Source organism: Chiloscyllium plagiosum, chromosome 9 (assembly GCF_004010195.1).
Source record: "Chiloscyllium plagiosum isolate BGI_BamShark_2017 chromosome 9, ASM401019v2, whole genome shotgun sequence".
Taxonomy (NCBI): Eukaryota; Metazoa; Chordata; class Chondrichthyes; order Orectolobiformes; family Hemiscylliidae; genus Chiloscyllium; species Chiloscyllium plagiosum.
Window position 1 is genome coordinate 97,423,327 of NC_057718.1, and position 26,953 is coordinate 97,450,279.

At 44.4% G+C, this 26,953-nt stretch overlaps 1 protein-coding gene across 2 annotated transcripts in view; it reads left to right on the forward strand.

Annotated features, from left to right (window-relative positions):
• The window catches only part of LOC122553084 (1-phosphatidylinositol 4,5-bisphosphate phosphodiesterase beta-1), an 800,648-nt gene that overhangs the window by 464,174 nt on the left and 309,521 nt on the right, over positions 1-26,953 (forward strand). For both annotated transcript variants that reach the window (XM_043696584.1, XM_043696585.1), the window contains exon 4: positions 18,881-19,021. In XM_043696584.1, coding sequence (XP_043552519.1) covers positions 18,881-19,021 — 141 coding nt within the window. The remainder of the gene's footprint in view (positions 1-18,880; positions 19,022-26,953) is intronic.

Below are 26,953 nucleotides of genomic sequence, written 5' to 3' on the forward strand. Positions count from 1 at the left end.
GTGAGAGGGGAAAGATATAAAAGAGACCTAAGGGGCAACTTTTTCACACAGAGGGTGGTACGTGTATGGAATGAGCTGCCAGAGGAAGTGGTGGAGGCTGGTACAATTGTAACATTTAAGAGGCATTTGGATGGTATATAAATAGGAAGGGTTTGGAGGGATATGGGCCGGGTGCTGGCAGGTGGGACTAGATTGGGTTGGGATATCTGGTCGGCATGGACGGGTTGGACCGAAGGGTCTGTTTCTGTGCTGTACATCTCTATGACTCTATGACTCTATGCCCTCTAGTTCTGGACTCCCCGACCCCAGGGAAAAGACTTTGCCTATTTACCCTAGTAACATCTTGGGACGTTTTGCTTTGCCAACAAAGCCACATCAATGCAAGTTGTTGTTGTGTCAAGATGCACCGATGATTTTTGGATGTTGTAAATGTCTTGTGTTTAGTCAAGGTGAAGTTGTGGTGCAGCCTCTCCCAACTGTAGGAGGCCTGAGCTTTATTTATTTGAAAGCTCAGAGAAAGTGAGGGCTGCAGATGCTGAAGATCAGAGAGACGAAAAGTGTTGCGCTGGAAAAGCACAGCAGCATCCGAGAGGCAGGGGAGTCAATGTGTCGGGCATAAGTCCTTCCTCAGGAACTTGAAAATGACCTTGACCTGGCCTCTCAGTTGAAGTTTCTCTTGAGGTCATTAGGAATGTAAAAGATCATAAAATTGGCTGCTGAGTCATCACCATCACTCTGTTGTGTGATTAGTGGTCCATGGGCTGTTGTTCAGTTAGACCTTCCATCAACCATTCATCCAGACACAAGAATGCCAAATTTCAAATGATCACAACAATGCAGGAGAAATGGGTGCCAATGGAATGGCAGGTCAACTCTGATTGGCTGATGTGTTACCATGGAAAGTGTCAGCTACCTTGTGGGACTTTGTCAGTGAACTGTCCTCAAATTTGCATAAAAATCAGCGATGAATTAGGTCATAAGACCATAAGGCACAGGAGCAGATATTAGGCCATTCAGCCCATCGAGCCTGCTCTGCCATTCAATCATCATTATTGAGTTTCTCAACCCCATTCTCCCACTTTCTGCCTGTAACCCTTGATCCCCTTGATACTCAAGAACCTGTCTATCCCTGTCTTAAATATACTCAATGACCTGGCCTCCACAACCTTCTGTGGCAGTGAGTTCATTAGATTCCCCACTCTCTGACTGAAGAAGTTTCTCCTTATCTCCGTTCTAAAAGGTCTTCCCTTTACTCTAAGGCTGTGTCCTCGGGTCCTAGTCTCTCTTATCAATGGGAACATCTCATCCACTCTGTCCAGGCCATTCAGTATTCCGTATGTTTCAATTAGATTCCCCCCTCATCCTTCTAAACTCCATCAAGAATAGACCCAGAGTCCTCAAATGTTCCTCATAGGTTAAGCTTTTCATTCCTGGGACTTGCTCTTCACACCATTCGCGTGAACCTCCTCTGAACAGACTCCAGGGCTAGTGCCTCCTTCCTGAGATACCGGGTCCAAAACTGCACACAATACTCCAAATGTGTTCTGACCCGAGCCTTACAGAGTCTCAGAAGTACACCCCCGCTTTTATATTCAAGTCCTCTCAAAATAAGTCCCATCATTGCATTTGCCTTCCTAACTACTGACTCAACCTGCAAGTTTACCTTGAGACAACCCTGGACTAAAACTCTCAAGTCTCTTTGCATTTGAGACTTCTGAATTTTCTCCCTATTCAGAAAATAATCAGGTGGGTAAATGATTTACGGTGCTTTATTTGTGTTTCCGCAATGTGGATAGGGTTAAAATCCCCCCTTCTGCGGTATTCTCTTTCTGGTCATCCCCTTAAAGACGATTCATATTGAATCAAACTGTGTTGTGTGCTACCTTGGGAACTATCACAGATTGTAAATCCTATCTCATGCTGTTAATCCATAACCAACACATCTTTCCCATCTTACACTGCACTTATTTAATGAAAGCTCACTTTGAGACTTTTACTGTGCGCACTTGAGGTAGCAGCTGAGGCCCCAAACTCCTACTGTGTATCCTAAGGCAACAATTCTTTATGCTCTACTCTCTAAACCATCTCCTCAGAAGATTTGAATTGTGTGTACTGGACGAGATACACGCTGTAGGTATTTCTCACCAACCTGTTCAGACACATTTCCGGGGCAGGTGAGGCTTAAACCTAGACTTTCTGGTCCAGAATAGTAGGGACAGTACCACTGCACCACAGGACACAGCAAACTCACTCTATATGAACACATCTTCCTTTATCATCAAGCCCTGGGGTGGGACTCAAAATATGAACAAGGAACAAAGCTAGTCCATTCAGACCTTGGAGTGTACCCGACATTCAACTTAACTTCAATTCTACATTCCTGCATATCCCCAATAATCCTTCAGCCCCTTCATAATCAAGACTCAACCTACCTCTCCCTTAAAGCTATTGAAAGAACCAGCCTCCCCTCCAGCATCCTGACTTGTAAATACATCACCATTCCTTCAGAGTCATTGGGTTAAGATCCAGGAATTCCCTCCCTTACCAACACGCTGGGTGTACCTTTCACCAAGTGGACTGCAGCGGTTCAAGAAGGCAGCTCACCAACCACCTTTTCAAGGGCAGTTAGAGAAATGGGAATAAATACAGCCAGCAATGCCCACATCCCATGATTAAAATCTACTGCCTTATGAGGTAGGGATTTCCAAAATCCTAACACCCCCCCGAAATAAAAATATTTTCTTCATCTCTGTTGTAAATGAGTGACCCCTTTGTTTTTAAATAGTGCTCCTAGTTCTAGACTCTCCAACAAATGGAAATATCCTTCCACTTTGCCTGGTAAGTCCCCACAGGACCTTATCTGTTTCAGTTAAGCCACCTCCGAATCTTCTAAACCTCCAGAGGATACTGGTCTAGGTTGTCCAGCCTTTCCGCGTAAGGCAGTCTGCACATTCCAGTGTATGTCTACACATCCAACTCACTGGCATCCTCCCCTAAGTATGGTCACCAGGATTGTGCACTGTACTCCAGGTGCAATCTCACCAATGTGCTATACTGCAGAACCTGAAGCTTCTGACAGAGGCTGGATCAGTACCCACTGCATCGGCTAAATGCTTGGCCCATCTGCTGCAGTATACCCCAGGCTGATCATTTGGTCATGTCTTGGGCAAGGTTCACACGCTCATTAGTTTCACTAATGCCCTTCGGGGCAGGAAACCGCCATGCTTACCTGATCTGGCGTACGTGTGACTAGTCCCAGAAAAGCGTGGTTGATTCTCAACTGGGTAATTAGGGATGGGCAGCAATATCTAACCAGCAATATCTTCATCCTGTGAATGAATGAAAAAAAGTTTACATTCACAAATCCTGTCACGCACCACTGACCACTCACATCCCACCTTGTCTTTGGGCTCAAGTTTTCCCCATTGCTGCTGAGTGAAATCCAACATGAACTCTGGAAGCTCAGATCACTCGGAATTTGCTTAATGGAGAAATTTCAGATTCCTTTCATTTGCAGTCCTCATTTTCTTGCTGCAGCTGCATACACACCTGTCACAAGATCCAGTTTTAGATGGTACGTAGTATAAATGGTACTGTTGAAACTCTTGTAAAATGTCAAGGATTCAAATTGAAAGACCACAAAACTCTTTAAATATTATTGACAGTTTAATTAATCAGAATCCCCCTGAGCCAATAAGTGAAAATGGCAGGCTTCAATCTTAATCATAATAATGTCTCATTTTACCCTGTCATTGATCACAGTGTTACAACCAGTGCTTGAATCTCCCTTCAGCACCATTTTTTTTGTGTACTATTTCACAGGCAGTTTTAAAATTCCAGTCTGTGCTATTTTAATGTGGTTGAACTGTTTAATTCAAATGGCTTAAGGCTTGGCATTAGAACAATATGTACAGAATTTAACCTGAGCACATTAGCTCAGCTGCTGAAAATAGTGCAAAGAGCGAGTGAAAGCTTTTTAATCTATTAATTTAAATGAAATAGGATATATTGACTTTTTGCACGAACAGGTCTTTCAGTCTAAAATGCCGGAAGTCAGCAGAGAAATCCAAGTAACTTTTGTTTCGCACAGATTCTGTCTAACAACAAACTGGTGGTTGAATAATCTTGTTAATGGTTTTCTGGTATGTACCACAAATTTAATTTGCCGTTGACAGTCGTTCCCCCGTTCTTCTTCCTCCTCCTACTGATGAAACACCCACCTCACAAAACAGTGACTGTCAGCATGTCATTCCCTTCCCTCCTGCTTGTCATGTTAAAAAGCTACCGGGCTTGTCAGAATGTCTTGCAGCATCAGCGCAGGCATCAGACGAGACCCGTTAACCCTCTCGATTCAATGAGACCCTAGCTGTTCGATGACTTCTTTCCCTTCTGTACATAAGTATCGAGTGCACCTCCATGTCCTTTAATGCCTTTTCGCTCACAAAAATCTTACAGCTGCAATTTATGATTGATCAAGGATCAATTGCCAGCGATAGATGAGATTTGTAATCTTCTGCCAACTCTTTGTCTGAAAATGTATTTCCTAGATTTCATTCCTGAAAGGCTGGGGTCCAATTGTTAGACTTAGTTCTAGAATCTCTCTACCCTGCCTTATTGTCTTGAAAACTTTAATTGAACCCTCTGTTAACCTTCTAAATTACAGAAAATACAACCCCAGTGTACATAATCTCTCCTCCTAAATTGGCCAAGTATCATATATGAGGGCACACTTCCTCCGAGGCCTTTGTATCCTTCAACCTGAAAGGCGCTTGCTGTGAGTAACCCAGGAGAAAATTCAAAGGGGCGTGAAATAGAAAGCGCTTTCTTCCCGATTGACTTTGAACACTCTTTATCTTCAAATGTACATAAAAGAGCTGTTTGTTCTGCTCTGCCGCAGGGAGTGCAAATTACATCATAACCAGCCCTGGCCAAGATTCTGCAGCAAGGCAGAGAACACATGAGAGCGGTGTAGGTCACCCCAGTCGGCAGCCTAAAACGGAAACTCTCTGGTGTCAGATAGATTCCTCACCGCTATTGGGATGGCAATAGGTTCTTTGCAAGAACAATTTGATCTTCAAGTATTATGCAAGCCAAGAATTTAAAGAACTGTTGTTATTTTACCTGTTCCATTACCACCTGCTGTTTTCTTACACCTACAATCTCTTTTGTTACTTAATCGCTCCTACCTTCCTCTCCATAACCATCCAGCCCTTTTATTCTTTCATCCTTCCTCTCTAACCCCTGAACAGTTCCAAGAGGAGGTGATGGACCAGTGCCAGACTATTAATCCAGAAAGCCAAGTGATTGTCTGGGGACTCAGGATCAAGTCCTGCCGTGTAGAATTTTACATCAATAGACGTCTGGTGTGAAGAGTCTAATGGTGACTGCAGAACCATTATTGAGCAGGGGAAACCTCCTCTGGTTCATTAATGCCCTTTAGAGAGGGAAATCTGTCATCTTTACTTGGTCTGGCCCGCATGCGCCTCCAGACTCTCAGTAATGTGATTGACTCTTAACTGCGCTCGGGGTCAGTTAGGGAAGGATAATAAACACGGGCCTCTCCAGTGAAACCCACATCCTATGAATGAATAAGAGGGTAAAAATAACCTTCTTTGAACCCTTGATTTAAAGGTTCTATCCTACATTAGCTTGGGGCCATGATAGCATGCCTGTATCAATGGGAAGGTCGCACAGGGACTGGGTTTGGGCTTCTTGACTGTGATTAGGATGAATTCCTGGAGACTTTACTCACGGGACTGCCACCTCCAAACACACGAACTGGCTTACCTGCCTTCTGTTCTTCCCCTCCTGTCTCTAATATTGTTCATGAAGGTGAAACAAAATGGGACAAGAAAGAAGGGGAGAAAGAAATAAACCAAAGTCTGTTGAGCTTAGAAGAGAAGTTAATAACATTGACGAAGCCTGGCATCTTTCCCGCAGCTATAATTAATGTGTTTGTCACTGCAATGTTCCCATATTGTGCTGCAGAATGTGGTCACTCCGGTCTGCTCTGTCTTGCTGCTGCAGTATCTTGAACAGAGATTATCATGATGTGATTCTACTGCAGGCCCGGGAACAGCAGACTGTGTCTTCACTGTCATTCCGTTGAGGCATAAGTGTCATTCTATGAAGTGACTGTCGCTGCTAAGAAACAATTGTGGAATGTGGCACTGCCAGTTCACATTGATGGATTTATTTTGCTGTGGAATCACAGAGAGTAGCTCAGTATAAAAGGAGGCCATTTGGCCTGCCAAGTCCATGCTATCTCTTTCGATAAGCAGTCCAATCCCCTCAATACTTTCCTCATAATATTGCAGTTGTTGTTTCTGCTATTCTGTTCTGAATGCTACCTTCCATTTCAGGCTTAATGCAGATCGCAGGCAGTCATCACTGAAACAACTCAGCAGAGGCTAGTATCCCATCACCCAGCCACCCTATATTTGCACAGGCATAGTCCTTGACACTGATCCAGCTCCCTCAGAGCCAGCTCTCAGAGTGAACTGTACCTCTGACACTCCTGATTGGACCAGATTAACAGCCCCGATCTGGGAACTCAGATTCTGTAGGTTTCCTCCTGGCTGACCTTGTTACAATCACTATAATTATGTGAGCAAAGATTCCCCTCGTCACTCTCTGGCTCTTTTGCCAATCGTTTTAAACCATTTATTCAGTATGAGTGATTTTTATTTAATTTGTTTAATGGAGAAATTTCTGATTCCTTTCGTAGGAGTCCTCATATTCTTGCTGCAGCTGCATACACCCCAGTCACAAGATCCAGTTCGAGATGATACACAGTAGAAATGGTAGTGTTGTTGCTTTGTAGATGACATTACTAGGGAAGAGCCTCCCTAATAGATCACAGGCTAATGGAATGTTGGCCTTTATTACAAAGGGGTTGGAGGAAAAAGAATAAAGGAGTCTTAGTGCAACTGTACAAGGTGCTGGTGAGACAACCTCTGGAATACTGTGAGCAGTTTCGGTCCCTTATTTCAGGAAAGATTTTATTTTATTAGAGGCAGTTCAGAGAAGGTTCACTAGGATGATCTCTGGCATTGATGGATTGTCTTAGGAGCAAAGTCTAAATGGATTGGGACTCCAGTCACTGGGTTTGGAAGGTTTGAGTTACAAAGGAAGGCTGGATAGGCGAGGACATTTTTCAATGGAGAGCAGAAGAATGAGAGGTGATCTCATTGAAACATATCGGACTCTTAAGGAGCTTGACAAGGTCAATGCTGAGAAGATGTTTCACCTCAAGGGAGAGTCCAGGACCAGAGGGCACAGTCTCAGAGTAAAGGGGAACCAATTTAAGACTGAGATGAGGAGGAATTTCTTCTCACAGATGGTTGTGAGTCTTTGGAGCATCTTGTCACCAAGAGCTGCAGAGACAGGGTCGTTGTGTATATTTCAGACTGAGATAGATAGATTATTGATCAGTCGGGAAATCAAGGGTTATATAGAAAGGGCAGGAAAGTGGACATGAGGAATGTTGGATCAGCCATGATCCTATTGAATGGTGGAACAGGCTCAAGGGCCGAATGGCCTACTCTTCCTCCTATATCTTATGATCTTTATATGGCCTACCCGGATTTTGAAGGATATTATTAAGCTAGAGGGGTTTCAGAAAAAAAAACATTTACCAGGATGTCACTGGGTATGGAAGATTTGAGTTATAAAGGAAGGCTGGATAGGCTGGGAGTTTTTTCAATGGAGCATAGGAGGTTGAGAGGTGACCTTATCGAAGTTTATAAAATCGTGAAGAGTATAGATAAAGTTAATGGGAGAGATAGAGTTGTCTTTTCCCTTGGCAGGGTGATTTCAAGACTAGGGAGCACATTCTTAAGTTGAGAGGAGAGAGGTTTAAAAAAGACAGTAGAGACAATTTTTTTACAATGAGGGTGGTTCGTGTGTGGAATGAACTTCCTGAGGAAGTGGTGGATGTTGGGTACATTTACAATGTTTAAAAGACATTTGGATAAGTACATGAACAGGAAAGGCTTGGAGGGATGTGGGCCAGGAGCAGGCAGGTGGGACTAGTTTAGTTTGGGACTGTGGTTGACATGGACTGGTTGGACCGAAGGGTCTGTTTACATGCTGAATGTATGACTATGACTCTATGAGGCTAAGTCAGTGACTTACCTCTGTTTGTGTGTCTGAAGAATAAGATCCCACAAGTAAGACATGAAAAGAAATTAGGAAGGAGCTGCTGATTGTGTGCTGTTGGGTCAAAGAGTGATGAACAGATTAAAATAGTAAATCTATTTTAAGCTGTACAACCATGTGCACATACAATGGGCCAAATTACCTCCTTCTCTGCCTGTGCAGCTGTGATCTGTTGCATCTTCCATCAGGATTCTTGAAACAAACCATTGTTAGAAAATATTGGTATTTCAGGCCTGTGCGTTTCATTCTGATCATTCAAGCTGAAAATAAACAATTGTAGCAAAACAACACCAGAACAACATGGGGATAGACAATTGCCAAAAATATTTTCTGCTCAGAATATAACTTTGATCAATGTTTCTGGCTTTAATGAAAGTGCTGGCAAAACTAGATAACCGACAGATGCATTAGCCAGTGACCATAAGATGTTTGAAATTCTTCTTGTATTAGATTTAGAGTTTGTTATTTGGAGTGGTATAAATGGAACTACTTTGATGCATTGATTTACTCTGAGCATTTCTGAAACTCATCATCTTCCTTGATTGGATCTTGCGGTGAAATTTTCTCTCATGTACACAGTGCCCGCCAGTAAATTCAAGCTTATTTCCCCTGCCAGTTGTTTCCCCTCCTCTGCCAGGCATGCCAGGATTAATAATAATTTGCAAAGCCCGCACCCACCTGGTCATCTCACAGAGGTAACAGCATAAGATATAGGAGCAGAATTAGACCATTCGGCCCATCGAGTCTTCTCCACCATGGCTGATATGTTTCTCAACCCGTTTCCCTGCCTCCTTCCTGTATCCTTTCTTCTCCTATCTATCCATCTTAAATACACACGGTGGCCTCCACAGTTGAGTTCCACAGATTCACCACCCTCTGGCTGAAGAAATTTGTCCTGATCTCAGTTCGAAAGGGTTGTTCCTTCACTCTGAAGCTGTATCACCTGGTCCTAGTCTCTCCTTCCTCGTGGGAACATCGTCTCCAAATCCACTCTGTCCAGGCCTCTCGGTCTTCTGTAAGTTTCAATCAGATCCCTCCTCATCCTTCTGACTCCATGACGTACAGACCCAGAATCCTCAACTATTCTTCATAGACAAGCTCTTCATTCCCAGGATCATTCTTGTGAACCTCCTCTGGACCCCCTCCAAAGCCAGCACATCCTTCCTTAGATACAGGACCCAGAACTCCTCACAACATTCAAAATGTGGTCTGACCGGATCCTTATACAGCCTTAGCAGTACATCACTGCTCTTGTATTCTAACCCTCTTGAAATGAATGCCAACACCACATTTGCCTTCCTAACTGCTAGCTAAACCTGCATACTAACATTAAGAAGATCCTGACCAGGACTGCCTTTGTGCTTTAGATTTCTGAAACGTTTCCCCATTTAGAAAACAGTCTATGCCTCCATTCTACTGACCAGGGTGCATAACCTCACACTTCCCCACATTGTATTCCATCTGCCAGTTATTTGCCCACTCTCCTAGCCTGTCCAAGTCTTTCTGCAGTCTCTTCACTTCCTCAACACTACCTGACCATCCACCTATCCTTGTCATGTGCAAACTTAGCAATAATGCCCTCAGTTCCTTTGTCCAAATCATTAAGTCTATAACGTCCATAGCTGTGATCCCAACACTGACCCCCGCAGAACTCCAGTAGTCAGCTGAGACTGCTGTCCAGTCAGAGAGCTGGCAACTTAGCAGCGCCAACACTGGCACGTGGTGACAGGGCGGGGTGTGGGCGCACTCCATTTTGGGCGCTCCTTGACCCAGTCGTGGGACCATCCAGCAGCCCCAGCCATACCTTTCGCTCAGCCCGTGAGGCACTGTCTCACTGCAGCTGCGAGCCTCAGCTGTGACCCGCTGCCAGTGGAGGCGCTGCTGAGTCACCAGCTCTCTGATTGGACAGCAATCTCAGCTGCAGGTGTTTAATTGGCCATTGCCGGGGTTGTTAACCAACCGCTGGCTGAGGTGGAATCAGCTCCTGCTCTCCCCTCCCTGGCAACAGGACCTCAGCCACCATGGATAAAATTCAACCCATGCTCCCTAAACTGAGTTACTGATGCATGAACTTCCCATGCTGTGGCCTCAAACTGACCAGGAACTAGGTTGTGACTCATATTGTGATAAGGACATCTGAGATAGAGAAAGATGATACACCAGATTCCACTCGTGAATTGGACTTAATGCAAAAGTTTTGTTGAAATCAATCACAAATCCCTAACGTCACTTCCATTTTCTCTTTTTCAAACCACACACACAGCTTTGATTAACAGCACAGATTGGAGAAAATAGTTAACACACACACGCAATCAAAACTTCGATCAATTGAGCAATACAACCATCGAAATTCATTCTATTTCAAACTCTTGCAGCCTGCACAAAACAGGTTTTTGATCCCGTTAGAGTTGATTTTCGTTCCCACTTATAAATGAGGTGGTTGTTGGGGGAGGTTTGCTAATGCTGTTGGGGTGGATTTAAACTAGCTTGTAGGGGTTGGGATCCAGGCATTTCAGAGGGGAGAGAAACTGAGATAGGCCTGAAAGTCATGAGATGAAGAAGGGATTCTGGAAGACGGACAAAATACAGGTTAAATAAGAAAGAAGTCTCTTGAGCAAGGCTACATTGAGTATATTTTTTAAATTCATTCACGGGAGGATGGTTACACTGGCTATACTAGCATTTATTACCCATCCCTATTTTGCTCGAGGACAGTTAAGAGTCAACCACATTATTGCAGGCCTGGAGTCACATGTAGTCCAGACCAGGTAAAGATGACGGTTCCCTTCCCTGAAGGACTTTACTGAACCAAATGGGGTTTTTCCGACAATCAATAATGGATTTGTGCTCATCATTAGAGTCTTAATTCCAGATTCCGCCATCTGCAGTGACGAAATTCGAACCCAGATCCCCGGAACGTTATTTGGGCCTCTGGAGTTACAGTCCAGTGATAATACCATGAGACAATCACTTCCCCTTTATTTGAAGCAAGAAGCTTTCAGAAGAAGATAGGTTTGTCACGAGCTCAAATAGAATTGGCAACTCAATATTCCTAGTTGCAGGGTATTCAGAAGAGATAGAGAGAACGATTGAGTCATCAATTGAGGATATCTTGGAAGGGTGTGTACTATAGGCTCCCAAACAGTCACAGAGAGTCAAAAGGTCAAATATGTCATCAAATTTCGGAGAAGTGTAAGAATATTAAGGAAGCAGTAGTAGAGGACTTTGCCCAAATATTAACTGGGATTGTTTTAGTGTATAGGGTAAAGAGAAAACAAAATCTTTAACTTTCATCCAGGAGAAAACTTTTGAGAAAGTCCAACAAGGAAGGGGGTCAGATGCAGACCTAACATTTGACAGTGAGTCCTGGGCAGGTCAAAGGCATTTTAGTAGGAAAGCATTTTGGGAATAGTGACCATAACTTAGTTAGATTTAGAATAGCTATAGAAAATGATGGGTTGGGAGTAAGAGTCCTGTCTTGAGGAAAGGCAGGTTTTTATGAAGAAAAGGTACAATTTGGCCCAATGGACTGTCTCTTGTATGCAGTCACTTGCAGATAAAATGGTGTCAGAGTGACAGGAAGCATTCAAGGAGGAACTAGCAAAGGTACACAGCAGATATATTCCAGTGAAGGCAAAGGATGGGACCAATACCAGACAATCCTGGATGTTAAAGGTCACAGAGGTTAGGATTAGGTGAAAAAGAAGCTTATGTCAGATACTGAGGTGTCCACATGGCCAGGCCCTGGGAGGAAGTTACAAAGAAATCAGAAAAGCAAAGAGAACGCATGAGAACGCATTGGTGGCTAAAATCAAGGAAAAGCCAAAAGGTGTGGTGCTGGAAAAGCACAGCAGGTCAGGCAGCATCCTAGGAGCAAAAGAATCAACATTTCGGGCATAAGCCCTTCATCAGGAATGTGGGGGCATTGGGGGCTGGGAGATAAATGGGAGTTGGGGTCGGGCTGGGGGTAATGTAGGTGGGATGGTGATAGGTAGATGCAGTGGGGCATGATTGTCATTGGTCGGGTGGGAGGATGGAGCGGATAGGTGGGATGGAAGATGGACAGTTCAAGAGGGCGATATCCGGTTGGAGGGTTGGATCTGGGATGAGGTGGGGGGAGGGGAAATGAGGAAACAGGTGAAGTCAACATTGAGGCCGTGTGGTTGGAGGGTCCCAAGGATTTTATTTAATATATAAAGAACAAGAGAATAATGAGGGAATGAATAGATCCCATTAAGGACCATGAAGATAATCAGTGTGTGTTCCAGGAAAATATGGGCATATCTTCAGTTCACATTTTTTTTTATAATGGAATAGGATGACACAGGTATGAATATCAGAGTGGAACTCTCTAAAATATTAGAAGAAATTAACAGGGAGAGAGGAGATCCTAGGGGGTACAAGTGTTAGGAACTTGGAAAGGACTCAAGATCGGAGAGATCCTGGTTGAATAGCTATAGATCCCTGGAGGTAATGGGGCAGGTAGATAAGGCAGGTCAGAAGGCATACAGGATATTTGCCTTTATTAGCTGAAGCATAGAATACAAGAGCAACAGAGAGGGTGCAGAGGAGATTCACCATGATGTTGAGTGGGCTGGAGGGCTATGAGGATAGATTGGAGAACCTGACGTTGTTTTCCTTAGCCTAGTGAAGGTAGAGACGCAACCCGACAGAGGTGTGTAGGATTATAAAAGGCATTGATAGGGCGGATAGGAAGGCGTTTTTTCTGTTATTAGAGGGGTCACTAACTGGGGGCATAGATTTAAGGGAAGGGGTATAAAGTTAAGAGGAGAGTCAAGGAGAAATGTATTCACCCAGACGCTGGTGGGAGTTGGAACTTACTGCCTGAAAGGGCAATTGAGTCAGGAACTCACAGAACATGAAATCATTATTTACATGTTCACTTTCATTGCCATATCGGCAGGGACTTTGGTCTGAACGCTAGACATTGGGATCAGAAATGTGCAAAATCAAGAAGTGGTGGAGAAACTCAGCAGATCTAGAGAGAGCAACAGAGTTAACATTTCAAATCCTGCTGATAGTTGCTCCCAGTTCTAACGAAGGGTTAACTCTTTTCCCTCTCCGCAGATGCTACCATACCTGGCGAGTTTTGCCAGGACTTGCCATTTCTGTTTCAGATTTCCAGCATCCACAGCACTTCGTGTTATTTTCATTGTCATCGGATCTTTGCTGAGTAGGGCAGACATGATGGGCCGAGTGGTCTCCTCCTGTGTTGAGCACTAATGATATCACAGGGCCAGTAACCCGGAGGGCCACAATAACCCTTTGTTAACAGGGCTTCAAATCCCACCACGGCAATTCCTGGAATTTGAGTTCAATTCTCGAATGCGATCCTGGTTTCAGGAAGGGCAAACATTAACTTCTCGTTGACTGCTGTAAATGCGATCTAGTTCATGACTGTCATTTTCAGGGAATGAGATCTGCCAACCTGACCTGGTCTGGCCTGTGTGTTGATGGCTCTTTATTACTCTCTGAAATAGCCCAGCAAGCCATTCAATTTAAGGATAATTCGGAATGGACAGCTCAGGCTGAAGTAACTCTGCAGGGGCTGGTATCCCGTCATCAAGTCTCCCTTTATTCACACGTGGAGAGTCCTTAACACTGATCCAGCTCCCTCGGAGACAGCTCTCAGAGTGAACAGAACCCCTGACATTCCTGTTTCTATCTGTCAGCCTGGGCCCCCTGATTAAACCAGGTTAACAGCCCCAATCAGGGAACTCAGATTCTATGGGATCCACCTGGTTGACCTCATTACAATCTCTACAGTCCTCCCCCTTTAAGTCTGGGGAAGTAGGCCGGTTCTTTCACTTGTAACCTCTCCTTGGGCATTTTCACAGCAGGTCCGGTTCCCCAAATTCTAGCTTGCATACAGGCAGCGTATCCCGGAACGTAGCTGCCTCATGTGCCCGGAGCAGCTCGGAAGAAAATTGAAGAAAATGGTTGGCTGCTGAAGTCTCTGAAAATGAGCTTACTTTAGGTTATATTATGAAACTGACCACATTTCCCTCACTCTCACTGTTAGGCACTGGAAGATAATTGTTTTTGAACAGAATCCAAGTCTGCACCTTTAGTGAGAGCTTCATTTCGGTTAACCACGCTGCAGAAAACTTGCACCCCACTGATTCCTAGCTCCCTATACTTATACAGCCAATTCACATCCAATTAACCCTTAAATCACCTATCCATTACCAGTATCCACATCCCATTAGGACTGAAAGATCCCTTCACACCTCATTCGGGCTGAATTGGATACAGTCAGTTCTTCTATAAAACAATCATTGCCTTCTTGTGCAACCCCACGTTGTAGAAAAATCATGCTTTAGAAACAGTGCTTAAAGTGTTGGTGATGTAATCGGCTGACAGCCAGCACACGTTTTGAAAGTTCGCGCTTTGGAATCAGTGTCTCCCAGTTTCGTCGATTGCGTTACAGTAAATTCATGTTAACGAAACACGTGTTATATCAGAAGAATCTGTATTTTATAAAACAATATTTAAGTCTGGGCTGGGTGGGAGTGGGTTAATTTATCTAAAATTCAGTTCCAGGCCCAAACCTGCCTCAGACCCACCTAGTTCTAGCTTCTACCTACTCCTGTCAAATGCAACTCTATAAAACAGAATACCAATAATGATTTAGCCTGTGCTGTAAATAAGGTAAAAAACCAAACCGCTCAGTGGCTCAACATTTCAACTCCCCCTCCCACTCTGCCGAGGATATGGAGGTGCTGGGCCTCCTCCACCGCCGCTCCCTCACCACCAGACGCCTGGAGGAAGAACGCCTCATCTTCCGCCTCGGAACACTTCAACCCCAGGGCATCAATGTGGACTTCAACAGTTTACTCATTTCCCCTTCCCCCACCTCATCCTAGCTTCTAACCTCCAGCAACTCGATCCCCTGACCTGTCCGGACTTGTCCGACCTGCCCAGCTCCTTTTCCACCTATCCACTCCACCCTCTCCTCCCTGACCTATCACCTTCATCTCCTTCCCCACTGACCTATTGTACTCTATGCCACTCTCTCCCCACCCCCACCCTCCTCTAGCTTATCTCTCCACGCTTCAGGCTCTCTGCCTTTATTCCTGATGAAGGGCTTTTGCCCGAAACGTCGATTTTGCCTGTCCTCGGATGCTGCCTGAATTGCTGTGCTCTTCCAACACCACTGATCCAGAATGTGCTGTAAATAAATCTATTAAGAATCCTGTTGTAAGTCAGATGTTACCAACCTCAACAAAGCAATTCATTTCATTCCAGGTGAATCTTTACTTCTTGAGTGTACTGATTGCATTTGATGTACTGTTACTTTTGCAGAAGGGGATTGGTTAGCTCAGTTGGCTGGATTTCTGGGTTGCAGTGTGGAGTCAATAGAATGGGTTCAATTCTGGCGCTGGCTGAGGTGACCATGAAGGAATTTCCTTCTTAACCTCTCCCTTTGTCTCAAGTGTGGTAACCCCCAGGTTAAACTGCCGCCTCCCCTGTAAGGGAAGAGGAGCCTGGAGGATGATGGTGAATTTACCTTGATTTTTGCAAACAGTGGGGTCACCAAGATTTACATAGCACGTAAATAAAAGCATGATGTCAGTGCAAATTGTCTATAACGTAAGCCCACATCAATTTTCGCTCATCCCCGTTTTAATAGATACAGACATTCTGGGAAAGGTTGATACGTGAACCAACAATGAGTTTGTGTACACTCAACAGAGACTGCTCCAAAGCACTGCTGGCTGTCTTACATGAGACTACGAATAGGCCATTCAGCCCCTTGAACCATTCAGAGCGATGGCATCTGATTTATGGCCAAACTCCAAATCCCTTAATACTTTTGCTTAACCATACAATTATCTATCTCTAATTCTGCGTCAACTACCATTTGTGGAAGAGAGTTTTAAACCTCCGCCACCTCTTGTATGTCAAAGTGCTTCCTTACATCTCTCCTGATTGGTTTAGCTCTAATTTTCAGACAGTGCTGCCTAGTTCTGGAATCTCCAACCAGTGGAAATAGTTTATTTTTATCTACCCTGTCTTTTCCTGTTGAGATTGTGAAGACTTTGATCAGATCACCCCTTAACCTTCTAAATTCTTCAGCAGTTTCCATTGCTGTCTGATTCAGACTGATTTAGCCAGCTTACGCCCAATCCTCAGACACATATAATTAAAAGGGATGGTTTCACAGGGCCAGGTTCTTTCAAAGCAAAATAGGAGTTGACAAGAATTGTGATGAGCCTTAGATTTCTCTGTGTCTGCTGTCTGAAATTAAAGGAGAGATCTGACTTGTGTTGATTTATTAGCACAGCGCTGTCCTCTTCAAAGCAATGAAAAAGAAGGCGAAAGCCAAACAATCCTTTATGTGTCAGTGCCCTGCACTGAGCGAAGGAAAAAGCTTTTGCCTTTTATCTGCATCTTTAAACTCCACCAGTTCAATTTGTGAGATTTTTCTGGTGTTGACTCTGGGATTTTTTTGGCTGGTAAGCCGTGGATGCTTTAAGTTATTAGATTTCAATGGAAATGGAAACAACTAGTGAATACAAAGCCATGAGGATAAAAGTGAAATGGAAAGAACAGATAAAAGTTAAAACTCAATTCATGACCGCTTTACTGTATGAAGATAGCAATGTGGTGCCCGTGGACTTGTGAACCATTTAGATTTTTTATTGACACAGAAAGGTTTTGATTTATTATTGTCACGTGTACTGAGAAACAGTTAAAAGTATTACTGCGTGTGCTATCTCAGCAAATCATCCCTTATATAAGTCCATCAGGATAAGTGAACGGAGTGCAGAATATAATGTTACAGCTACATAGAAGGTGAGGAGAAAGATCAACTCTAATACATGAGAGATCCATTCATAAGTCTGATAACAGCGGGGAAGAAGCTGTTCTTGAATCTGTTGGTATGTGTTTTCAAACTTTTGGATCTTTTGCCCGATGGGAGAGGGTGGAAGAGAGCATTACTGGGGTCGGAGGGGTGTTGGATTATGTTGATTGCTTTCCGGAAGGAGAGAGAAGTGAAGATGGAGTCGGTGGATGAAAGACTGGTTTTCGTGATGGACTGGCACCTTTAATTAAAGAATTACAGAGGAGGAGTTGGTTTGATTTGATCAGGGTTGATCAGTAATCTGTTGTGGTAGAACACAGAACTGTACAGCACAGGAATGGGCTCTGCACCTCACATTGAAGTTCTCTGCGCAAAATTCAGTTTCCATTGCAGGTAGAGAAGGTAGTATTTCACGGGGGATCTCTTCCAAGCCAGCTTGTACATGAGCCGATTGTGTCGAACAGTTCTCAGAACGAAGGGACAGTTATAGAGACATACATTTGGAAACAGACCATTTGGTCCAACCGATCCATGGCTACCTCATGATTGTTCCCTTGTTCAAGAGGGTCCACAGATAAGGTGCACACAGAATGAAATGGGGTGCAGCACTTCCATTTCAAACCAAGACCACTTCACCCTTGAGTAAGTGCTCCGTTCGAAGGCACTAAAGGACGAGCACTGGCCTTGCCAGTGATCCTGACCTGAAAGAATTTAGCATTAATGTCAAGGACCAGTTCCTGCTCCCGACACCACGGGGACCTGGATGTGAGTCTGACAAAGAATGATCGAATAGAGCCTTCCTCGCTCTCCTGACTGAAAGAGTCCTTTGTAAACATATTTGAAGTTTGTGAAATCTCAGCTCCATTGCCAGGAGACCAAAGTGTACAGTTCAAAGCTGCACAGAGTTGCAACATAAATTGGTACCAAGCTGGCAATTTTGTTGAGAAAGATTGAATAGGTGAGCACTATACAGTTTGACTATAATTACAGAGGTAGTAGGAGGTATTCTTTCTCTGTGGGGACACAGATGTGTTGTTAAGAATGACAGAAATGGCCTTAGTGTGTGTTTGATACAGGAATGACTATGCTTATATCAGAAGCAGCGAGTGCCCTCTCCCTCAGCATTGACATCTCTAACATTGGTAGGCTGAAAAAGGATGAGTTTTTTTTTAAGGCATAAGGGTGGCACGGTGGCTCAGTGATTAGCACTGCTGCCTCACAGCGCCAGGAACCTGGGTTCGATTCCAGCCTCTGGGTGGAGTTTGCACATTCTCCCTGTGTCTGTGTGGGTTCACAATCCAAAGATGTGCAGGTTAGGTGGATTGGCCTTGCTAAATTGCCCCTAGTGTTCAAGGATGTGTGGTTAAGGCGTATTAGTCGGGGGGTAAATAATTCAGCAGACATTTTATTATCCAGCACCTCTGGGACCAGGAGTGTACCAGTTGCTCAACTATTTTGGATAATCAAGAAGTTCACAGAATCAATGTAAAAACACACACTAAGTAATAGAAACATTGTGCAGAGGGTATACACATTGCTCTTATACTTTAGGTGACAGCATAAGTCACTTAAATAATAATAATGCAGCTTTGTCTGAAATAAAACTTACCTTAAGAGAGCCCTTACTCACACACCGTGGTAGATCACAGAATTTGAGGATAAATTGACTTGAAATTGAATCAACTATTGATTTTCCATTGGATTGAACAAGTATATCTATATTGAGGTAAATAAATTTAATTGGGACAGATTTTTCCCAGTTCACCAATGGTGCTGGTTGAAACAAAGTTTCCGGGGCAATGATTTTGATCATCTCCACTGCTTCTGAATAATGATTTACTGAAAATGGAGTGAAAGAGATAACCACCCACTTTATCTCTTCTCGCACAGGATGCCAAGCTCCGGGAGTTGTTGGATGTCGGAAATCAGGGAAGTCGCCTGGAGAACAGGATGGTCACCGTGGTTTATGGCCCGGATTTGGTTAATATTTCCTATCTCAACTTCATGGCCTTCCAGGAAGACGTAGCAAAGGTACATTAAGCATTCCCAAGTTCCCATGCTCCATTGGAGTCAAGTGTGTTCAGAATCCCAGTGTTAAGTTTCCTGAGAGTTCTATCTTGTATCTTTCAACCAGCTGGTCAGTACCTGCAATTGCATGGTCAATATTGCCTCAAAGTGAATTGAAAGACCGCGGAGCTAGCTTCACATCTCCATGACCTCAGTACGGTGCAGCCAAACTAGTTCCAAAATTGAAGTGTGCTTGTAGTTTAAAAATAAATAAGTAGCAGGTGTAAATCATATCCTTTTTTTTGTTTTCCATAATTATTTTCTTTTGGTTTTGTCTGGGTAACATAGTTATTTTCATCCAGAATTCCGCATCCAAAAATACCCCAAGACGCAGCAGAAAAAGGTCATCCAGCCTATTGAGTTAATTCTGCCATTCAATGAGGTCATGGCTGATCTGATAATCCATGACTCCACTCTCCTGCCTTTTCCCCTTAACCCTTGATTCCCCTACTGATTAAAAGTAACTCTATCTTAGCCTTGAATGTACTTAACCACCCAGCATTAACAGTCCACTGTGACCCTGCTGTTGAAAACTGGGCCCAGTATGTGGAAAGGCTACAATTTTTTCTTCCCCCCCCCCCCCCCGGCAAAATGACATTGGCGCAGATGTAAAGCAGCGAGTAATCCATCTGACTGCTTGTGGACCCGCAGCATTTTTGGAGTAATCCATCTGACTGCTTGTGGACCCGCAGCATTTTTGGTTATAAGGGGCTTAACTTTCCCAGAGGCACCAGACACTTAACAAACAAAACAACCCCGTGGTAAAGTATTCCACAGATTGACTACCCTCAGAGAGAAGAAATTCTTCCTCAACTGTCTTAAATATCCAATGCCTTCATCAGATATTATGCCCTCTGGTTCCAGACTACCCCACAAAGGGATACAACCTGGTAAACTGATTCAAGAGTGTGGCTTTTGCAATTGCACAGGAGGATCAACTATGAAGTTCACTGTCATTCCTGCACTAAAACTGACAATGACTGTGGGAGTCTACATATGCACAGAGTAATGTGGAAATCCAGAAATTTGTACCATTAATTCTGCGCTCATCCTGAGAGTATGTCGTTCAGGTCCCTCCTTATGGGAATCCTTAAAATAATCAATCAGCGAAAGGACAGAAAGGCCCACTTTCCCCGTCGTTAATCACGCTGTAAAAACCCTCGAAAAAATTATACCAAATTGAATAATATGAAACTGTTGAGAGTGTGGTGCTGGAAAAGCACTGCAGGTCAGGCAGCATCAGAGGAGTAGGAGAATCGACGTTTCGGGCATCTTGATAAAGGGCTTTTTGTATATGATAGTTATGCTTCTGTCTTAATCTGATCATGACTAATTAATTGATTTGGATTTGACCTGAACCCCAGCCCCACTGAAATCTACAGCATTGAGTAAGGCCCTTTGGCCCATCGGGTCCACACCAGTCAAAAGTACCCACCTAACTATTCTGTTCTACTCCATTTACCAACACTTGCTTCCCATAGCCTTGCATGTCTTGGCATCAAAAGTGCACATCCAAAATCTTCTTAGTTTTGCCTCTCCCACTCTCCCAGGCAGTGAATTCCAGATTGCCACCACCTTCTGGGTGAACATGTTATTCCTGACATCCCTCTAAACTTTCTGCTCCCTGCTCCCTGCTCCCTGGTCTTGATCCCTCCATCAAGAGGAACAGTCTCTTCCCACCTCCCTTATCTGAGTCCCTCATAATTTTATACCTCTCAATCATGCCCCTCTCAATCTCCCCTGCTGTCAGGAAAACAACCCTCGACTGTCCAATCTCTCTTCATAATGGAAGCTCTCCAGCCCAGGCAGCATCCTGGTAAATCTCCCCTGCACCCTCTCCAGTGTAACCATGTTCCTCCTGTAATACGCTCCCAGGTACTCACCCACAGGTGTCATGGGAAACTGGATAAGGACATCCCTTTATATTTTAATATAAAAGCTGTCAAAAGCTGCTCAAGGTTTGAATTGAACCTTCATCGGATCCTGTTCATTTTTGGTACCCGACCAGCCCATGTCTTGCACACATAATTGTGTTTCAGTACTCCATGGTTCACAGTCTCTGCATTGTCGGGATAAAAACAGACAATGCTGGAAATATTTTAGCTGGGCAGGCAGCAACTTTGAAGAGAGAAACAAGGCGTTTCAGATTGACAACTTGCTTGTCTGCCTGAGCTGCCCAATGCTTCTCTTGTTTTCTGTTTTGATTTCAGATTTCCAGCACCCGCAGTGTTCTGCCTGTCTGTTGCAGGGAACAGTTTAACAATGGGTCTTGGTTTTATACATTTGGAACAATTGCATCTCTAGGTTTTCCCATGACCTCTTGTGGACAGATTTAGTGGTTACAGTAGGAATGTTTGCCAGGAAGACACGTAAACAAAACTTTCTGCAACATTCTTAAAAAGATTAGCTGGAAGCAATTTTCTGGAACACAATGTCAGTGGTGATTTATATCAGTAATGGTTTTAACTCCATTCATACTGATTTCAGCAAAGCACAAATTATACAGGGTAATGCAGTTTTATAAATCTCTTTTTATGCTTCCATGCAGTAATCTCTCATGCCAATGCACATATAACATTCTCAGTCCAAACTTTACGCTATCATTGCCACTATTAGACATCACTGTCTGGAGGTTGTACTCATTGATAAAACATATGAGCAGCATTACAGATTATAATACGAAAAACGGTAGTGAACAATATGTTTCCCAGCTACTGGAAGAAATTGCAAAACTTGACAGTTCAGAAAAGATTTACAAGGATGTTGCCAGGGTTGGAAGGTTTGAGCTATAGGAAGGGGCTGAGTAGGCTGGGGCTGTTTTCCCTGGTGCGTCGGAGGCTGACGGGTAACCTTATAGAGGTTTATAAAATCATGAGGGGCATGGATAGGGTAAATAGACAAGGTCTTTTCCCTGGGGTGGTGGAGTCAGAACTCGAGGGCATAAGTTTAGGGTGAGAAGGGAAAGATTGAAAAGAGATCTAAGGGGTAACTTTTTCACGCAGAGAGTGGTACGTGTATGGAATGAGCTGCCAGAGGAAGTGGTGGAGGCTGGTTCACTTACAACATTTAAAAGGCATCTGGATGGGCACATGAATAGGAAAGGTTTAGAAGGATATGAGCCAAATGTTGGCAAACGGGCCTTGATTAATTTAAGATATCTGGTGGTCCTTGATGAGTTGGACTGAAGCATCTGTTTCCATGGTATACATCTCTGTGACTCTACATGACTTGGGATTTATTCGATGCCTGTATTTGTAAAGCTAAATCTCCCATGTTTTTAAACAGCTTTATCAATTTATCCTGCTGCTTTTAAATATTTATTTATGCAAACCCTCAGGTCTCTCTGCTTTTCAGCCCCCTTTTAAATTTTACTGCTGAGTCTATTTGCCTTATTCCTTCCAAAACATGTCAGTTTGCTCACCACTCCACCTTAAACTGCGTGTGCCATTTGTCTGACCCTTATATCTGTCTACCTCTGATTTATCTGAAACTTGCTCACATCCCCCTGACTATCATCCACTTCACCATCATCTGTTTTCAACTTCTGCTTCAGAGATAACTCTTGGCTGAATGTGTGTATGCAGATCAGTGCCATGGGATCTCTCAAATCTAAATGAGGTCCTTTAAGCCTGTGGTTGAAGGGCAGTGGCTCTGAGAGAGCAGGACTCTTTCAGCACTGCCAGGCAGAGCGAGTCAAGATTACATTCTCAAGTTGGGGGTGTGCGATGGAACTTCCCACTATCTTCTGCCTCAGGTTGGAATGCAACCCCAATTCCCAGCAATGTTCGCCCCACTCCCTCCGATGTCCTTGAGGAGTTGAACATTTCAATCTTTGGCACTATCAGCAAACACGTGAATTCAGCAATAACAACACATTCTCAAAAGGGCCTGGGTGGACCAGTTGACATCTCAAGACTCTCTCTGCCTCCATTTACTGGCCTAATGAGAATTGGCTAATGCATTTCTAGTATAAAGCGCCATGTTAATTGCATGCTAATTATATTTAATTGTAGGCAGATGGTGGCCATTAACTCCCCCTATAAATAATCTTTGCCTTGAGTTGTAGTTGCTGGGTCAGAAGGTGCTTACTTATAATCTGTGACTGCCTAAATAAATGTTTATTGTATGTAAAGATTGGCTCCAGTTGTACACTGGTTCAACGGGGTCTCTGGAATGGAGTGTTGGACCTCGACTCAATGGATTAGCCTTAATGGAACATAAATATCACCATTATACAATCATTTCCATCATTTATTTCAAAAAGCAAGCCAGTTCTTCATTTGTCCTTGTGTTCAGATGAAAGCAGCTGGATAAAATCTTAGTCTTCATTAACCTCTGTCCGTCCTCTGTGCAGGGCGTGTTGATAATTAAGCAGGCCATCCCTGCTCCCACAAACACTTAACATTGATTGTGAAAAGGGCTCTTGTGATATGGTGGCAGTGTCCCGAGTTTTAGGTCAGGAGATACATGTTCAAGTCCCATCTGCTGCAGACCGTGTATAATAACATCTCTGAATATGGTGATTTAGAAAATGATACAATAAGGATTGTAAAAATAAGCGGCCTGTGCAAAAGTATTTAGCATTTGATACATACTTTTTTTTTAAAATGTATAAAAAACAAGGTTTGGAGAGAGTCATATGTGTTTAGTGGCGGGAGGGGTGGGGTGTGCAACATGGTGGCTCAGTGGTTAGCACTGCTGCCTCACAAATGCCAAGGACCCAGGTTCAATCCAGCCATGGGCAACTGTGTGGACATTCTCCCCATGCCTGTGTGGGTTTCCTCCAGGTGCTCCGGTTTCCTCCCACAGTCACAAAGATGTGCAGGTTAGGGTGGATTGGCCATGCTAAATTACCCATAGTGTCCAGGAATGTGTAGGGCGGATGAGCCATGATGATTGCAAGGTAACAGGGATGAGGTAAGGGGGTGGGGTCTGGATGGGATGCTTTTCGGAGGGTCAGTGTGCACTCGATGGGCCAAAGGGCCTGCTTCCACACTGTAAGGATTCGATTATTAGTTCTCCATGGTTCCTTTGTGAGCAGTAATGGCTGCAACCATCAAAAGACCTAATGGAACCACCAATCCCCAGGCAACTATGTCATCAGCCAGGAATTTCACCCAAACTTAGATTTTAGATTAGATTCCCTACAGCGTGGAAACAGGCCCTTCAGCCCAACAAGTCCATACTGACCCTCCAAAGTGTAACCCACCCAGACCCATTTCCCTCTGACTAATGCACCGAACACTATGGGCAATTTAGATTAGATTCGATTAGATTCCCTACAGTATGGAAACACGCCCTTCGGCCCAACAAGTCCACACCGACCCGCCGAAGCGTAACCCACCCAGACCCATTCTCCTACATTTACCCCTTCACCTAACACTACAGGCAATTTAGCATGGCCAATTCACCTGACCTGCACATTTTTGGATTGTGGGAGGAAACCGGAGCACCCGGAGGATATCCACGCAGACACGGGGAGAATGTACAAACTCCACACAGAGAGTCGCCTGAGACGGGAATTGAACCCGGGTCTCTGGCGCTGCGAGGCAGCAGTGCTAACCACTGTGCGACCATGCCGCCCACCATTTAACCAATTCACCTGACCTGCACATCTTTGGACTGTGGGAGAAAACCAGAGCAAACCCACACAGACACGGGGAGAACGTGCAAACTCCACACAGCCTGAGGGTTGGAATCGAACCCGGGACCCTGGTGCTGTGAGGCAGCAGTGCTAGCCACCGTGCCACCCTAAACGTCTCACAAGAGTTTTTAAGCACTACCTTGAAAGTAAAGTCTTCAGCTGTAAGCAAGTGGCAGATTGGCAGAACTTCAGTATAGATTGGGAACTACTTACAAATTGGAAATTGAAGACAACCAATACATAAAATGCAGGCTTGACATCTAGCATATGTTGGAGTGGTGAACTAAACCCTTCGCACCAAGCACAATGCTTTGAGCTCCTGCATTCAGCATTCTGCATTAGTTTATTGCAAAGCCATTCAACAGATTAAGTGTTGACAGTTGAGATCATGCAATTACTTACTTAATGTCATAATTGCTTAATCTTTCAGGGCAACAGACAGAACTCAAGAGGAATGTTGATGCTTTGTCATTAGCTCCCTAGCAAGTTATTTTGTAGCAATTCAGCTGTTCTGAATTCAAGTAACTATCTTTGTAAAACCTCTATTGTTCGAATAGAATGGAATCCCTATGTGTGGAAGCAGGCCACTTGGCCCATCGGGTCTACACTGACCCTTTGAAGAGCATCCTGCCCACACCCAGCTCCTACCCTATCCCCGTAACCTTGCATTTATCATGGCTAACCCAACTAGCCTACACATCCCTGGACACTATGGGGCAATTCAGCATGGCTAATCCACCTAGCCTGCACATCCTGGACACAAAGGGGCAACTTAGCACGGCTAATCCACCAACCCTCACATCCTGGACACTATGGGGCAATTCAGCACGGCTAATCCACCTAGCCTGCACATCCTGGATACTATGGGGCAATTTAGCACAGCTAATCCACCTAGCCTGCACAGCTTTGGATTGGAGGAGGATACCCGAGCACCCCAGGGAAACCCATGCAGACACGTGAAGAATGTGCAAACACCACAGTCGCCCGAGGCTGGAATTGAACCTGCGTTGTGAGGCAGCAGTGCTAATCACATGAAAATGTGTGCACATTCAGTTTTGCCAGTCATTTCTGTGTTTACTTTGTAAAATGGAAAATAGAATCCGTAGAGCATGGAAGCAGGCTATTTGGCCTACTGAGTCCACACCGACCCTCCGAAGAGCATCCCACCCACCGCCCCACCCTGTAATCCTACATTCCTCATGGCTAACCCACCTAGCTTACACATCCCCATGACACAATGGAGGCAATTTAACATCAGCAAACCATCTAACCTGCACATTTTTGGGTTGTGGGAGGAAACCAGAGCTGACCCATGCAAACACAGGGAGAATGTGCAGACTCCACACAAACAGTCACCTGTCAATTTGTCCACCTCCCTATCCCAGAGTCAATGCCTGACTACAGCCCAGTAAGAATGGTCGATGAAGGGCCCTTGTTGTTATTGAAGGTGCAGGATGATGAGAGTTGTGCCACAAGCACCACTGACTTCAACCACTGTGCGTCCCCCACCCTGTTGGTACCTGATCTGAGATGAGCCACTTCAGTTCAGGCCAGTGAGGGAGCCAGTGGTGACCAGTGTTCCCTGGGGACTGGAGATGTGCCCAGTGCACCACTGAAGGAGCTGGTCATCTACAGTTTCGAAATCAAGAAAAGTTCCTTTCTTCTGATGGCTGGCACCATTGGTAAATGCACCATCAGTACAGAACAATTGAGTTTCAGGGTTAATCTGGCTTGCCTTAAATTGGCTAAGGAGTTCAAATCAACTGCAGTACTTAACTGAATACAGAAAGTAAGCCACCAGTATTGGAGTGACCCCTGCTGGCAAATGTGAAGATGCTTTTCAAGGATAGCACTGAACCCAGCTGTGATTTTTTTTAAAATGGGATTTCGTACTGAACTAAGTCTACCAAGTCCAGTATCCCTGTATGTACACATGGAGAGTCCTTGATTCTGATACAGCTCCTACAGTGACGAGAACCTCTGACACCCCAGGTTATATCTGTCAGCCAGGGCTCCCTGTTTGGGGCTGTTAATCTGGTCCAATCAGGGAACTCATATTCTGTGACGTCCACCTGGCTGACCTTGTTAAAAATCACTGCACCCCTTCCCCTCTGAGTCCAAGGATGTAGGCGCAGTTCTTTTTTTTTAGTTGTCCCTCCCCGGGGCATTTTAGCACTGGGTCAGGTTCCTCAGATTCTGTCTCAGATAGAGGCAGTGTGTAACACACCGTAGCTCATCTCTTGTGCCCGGAG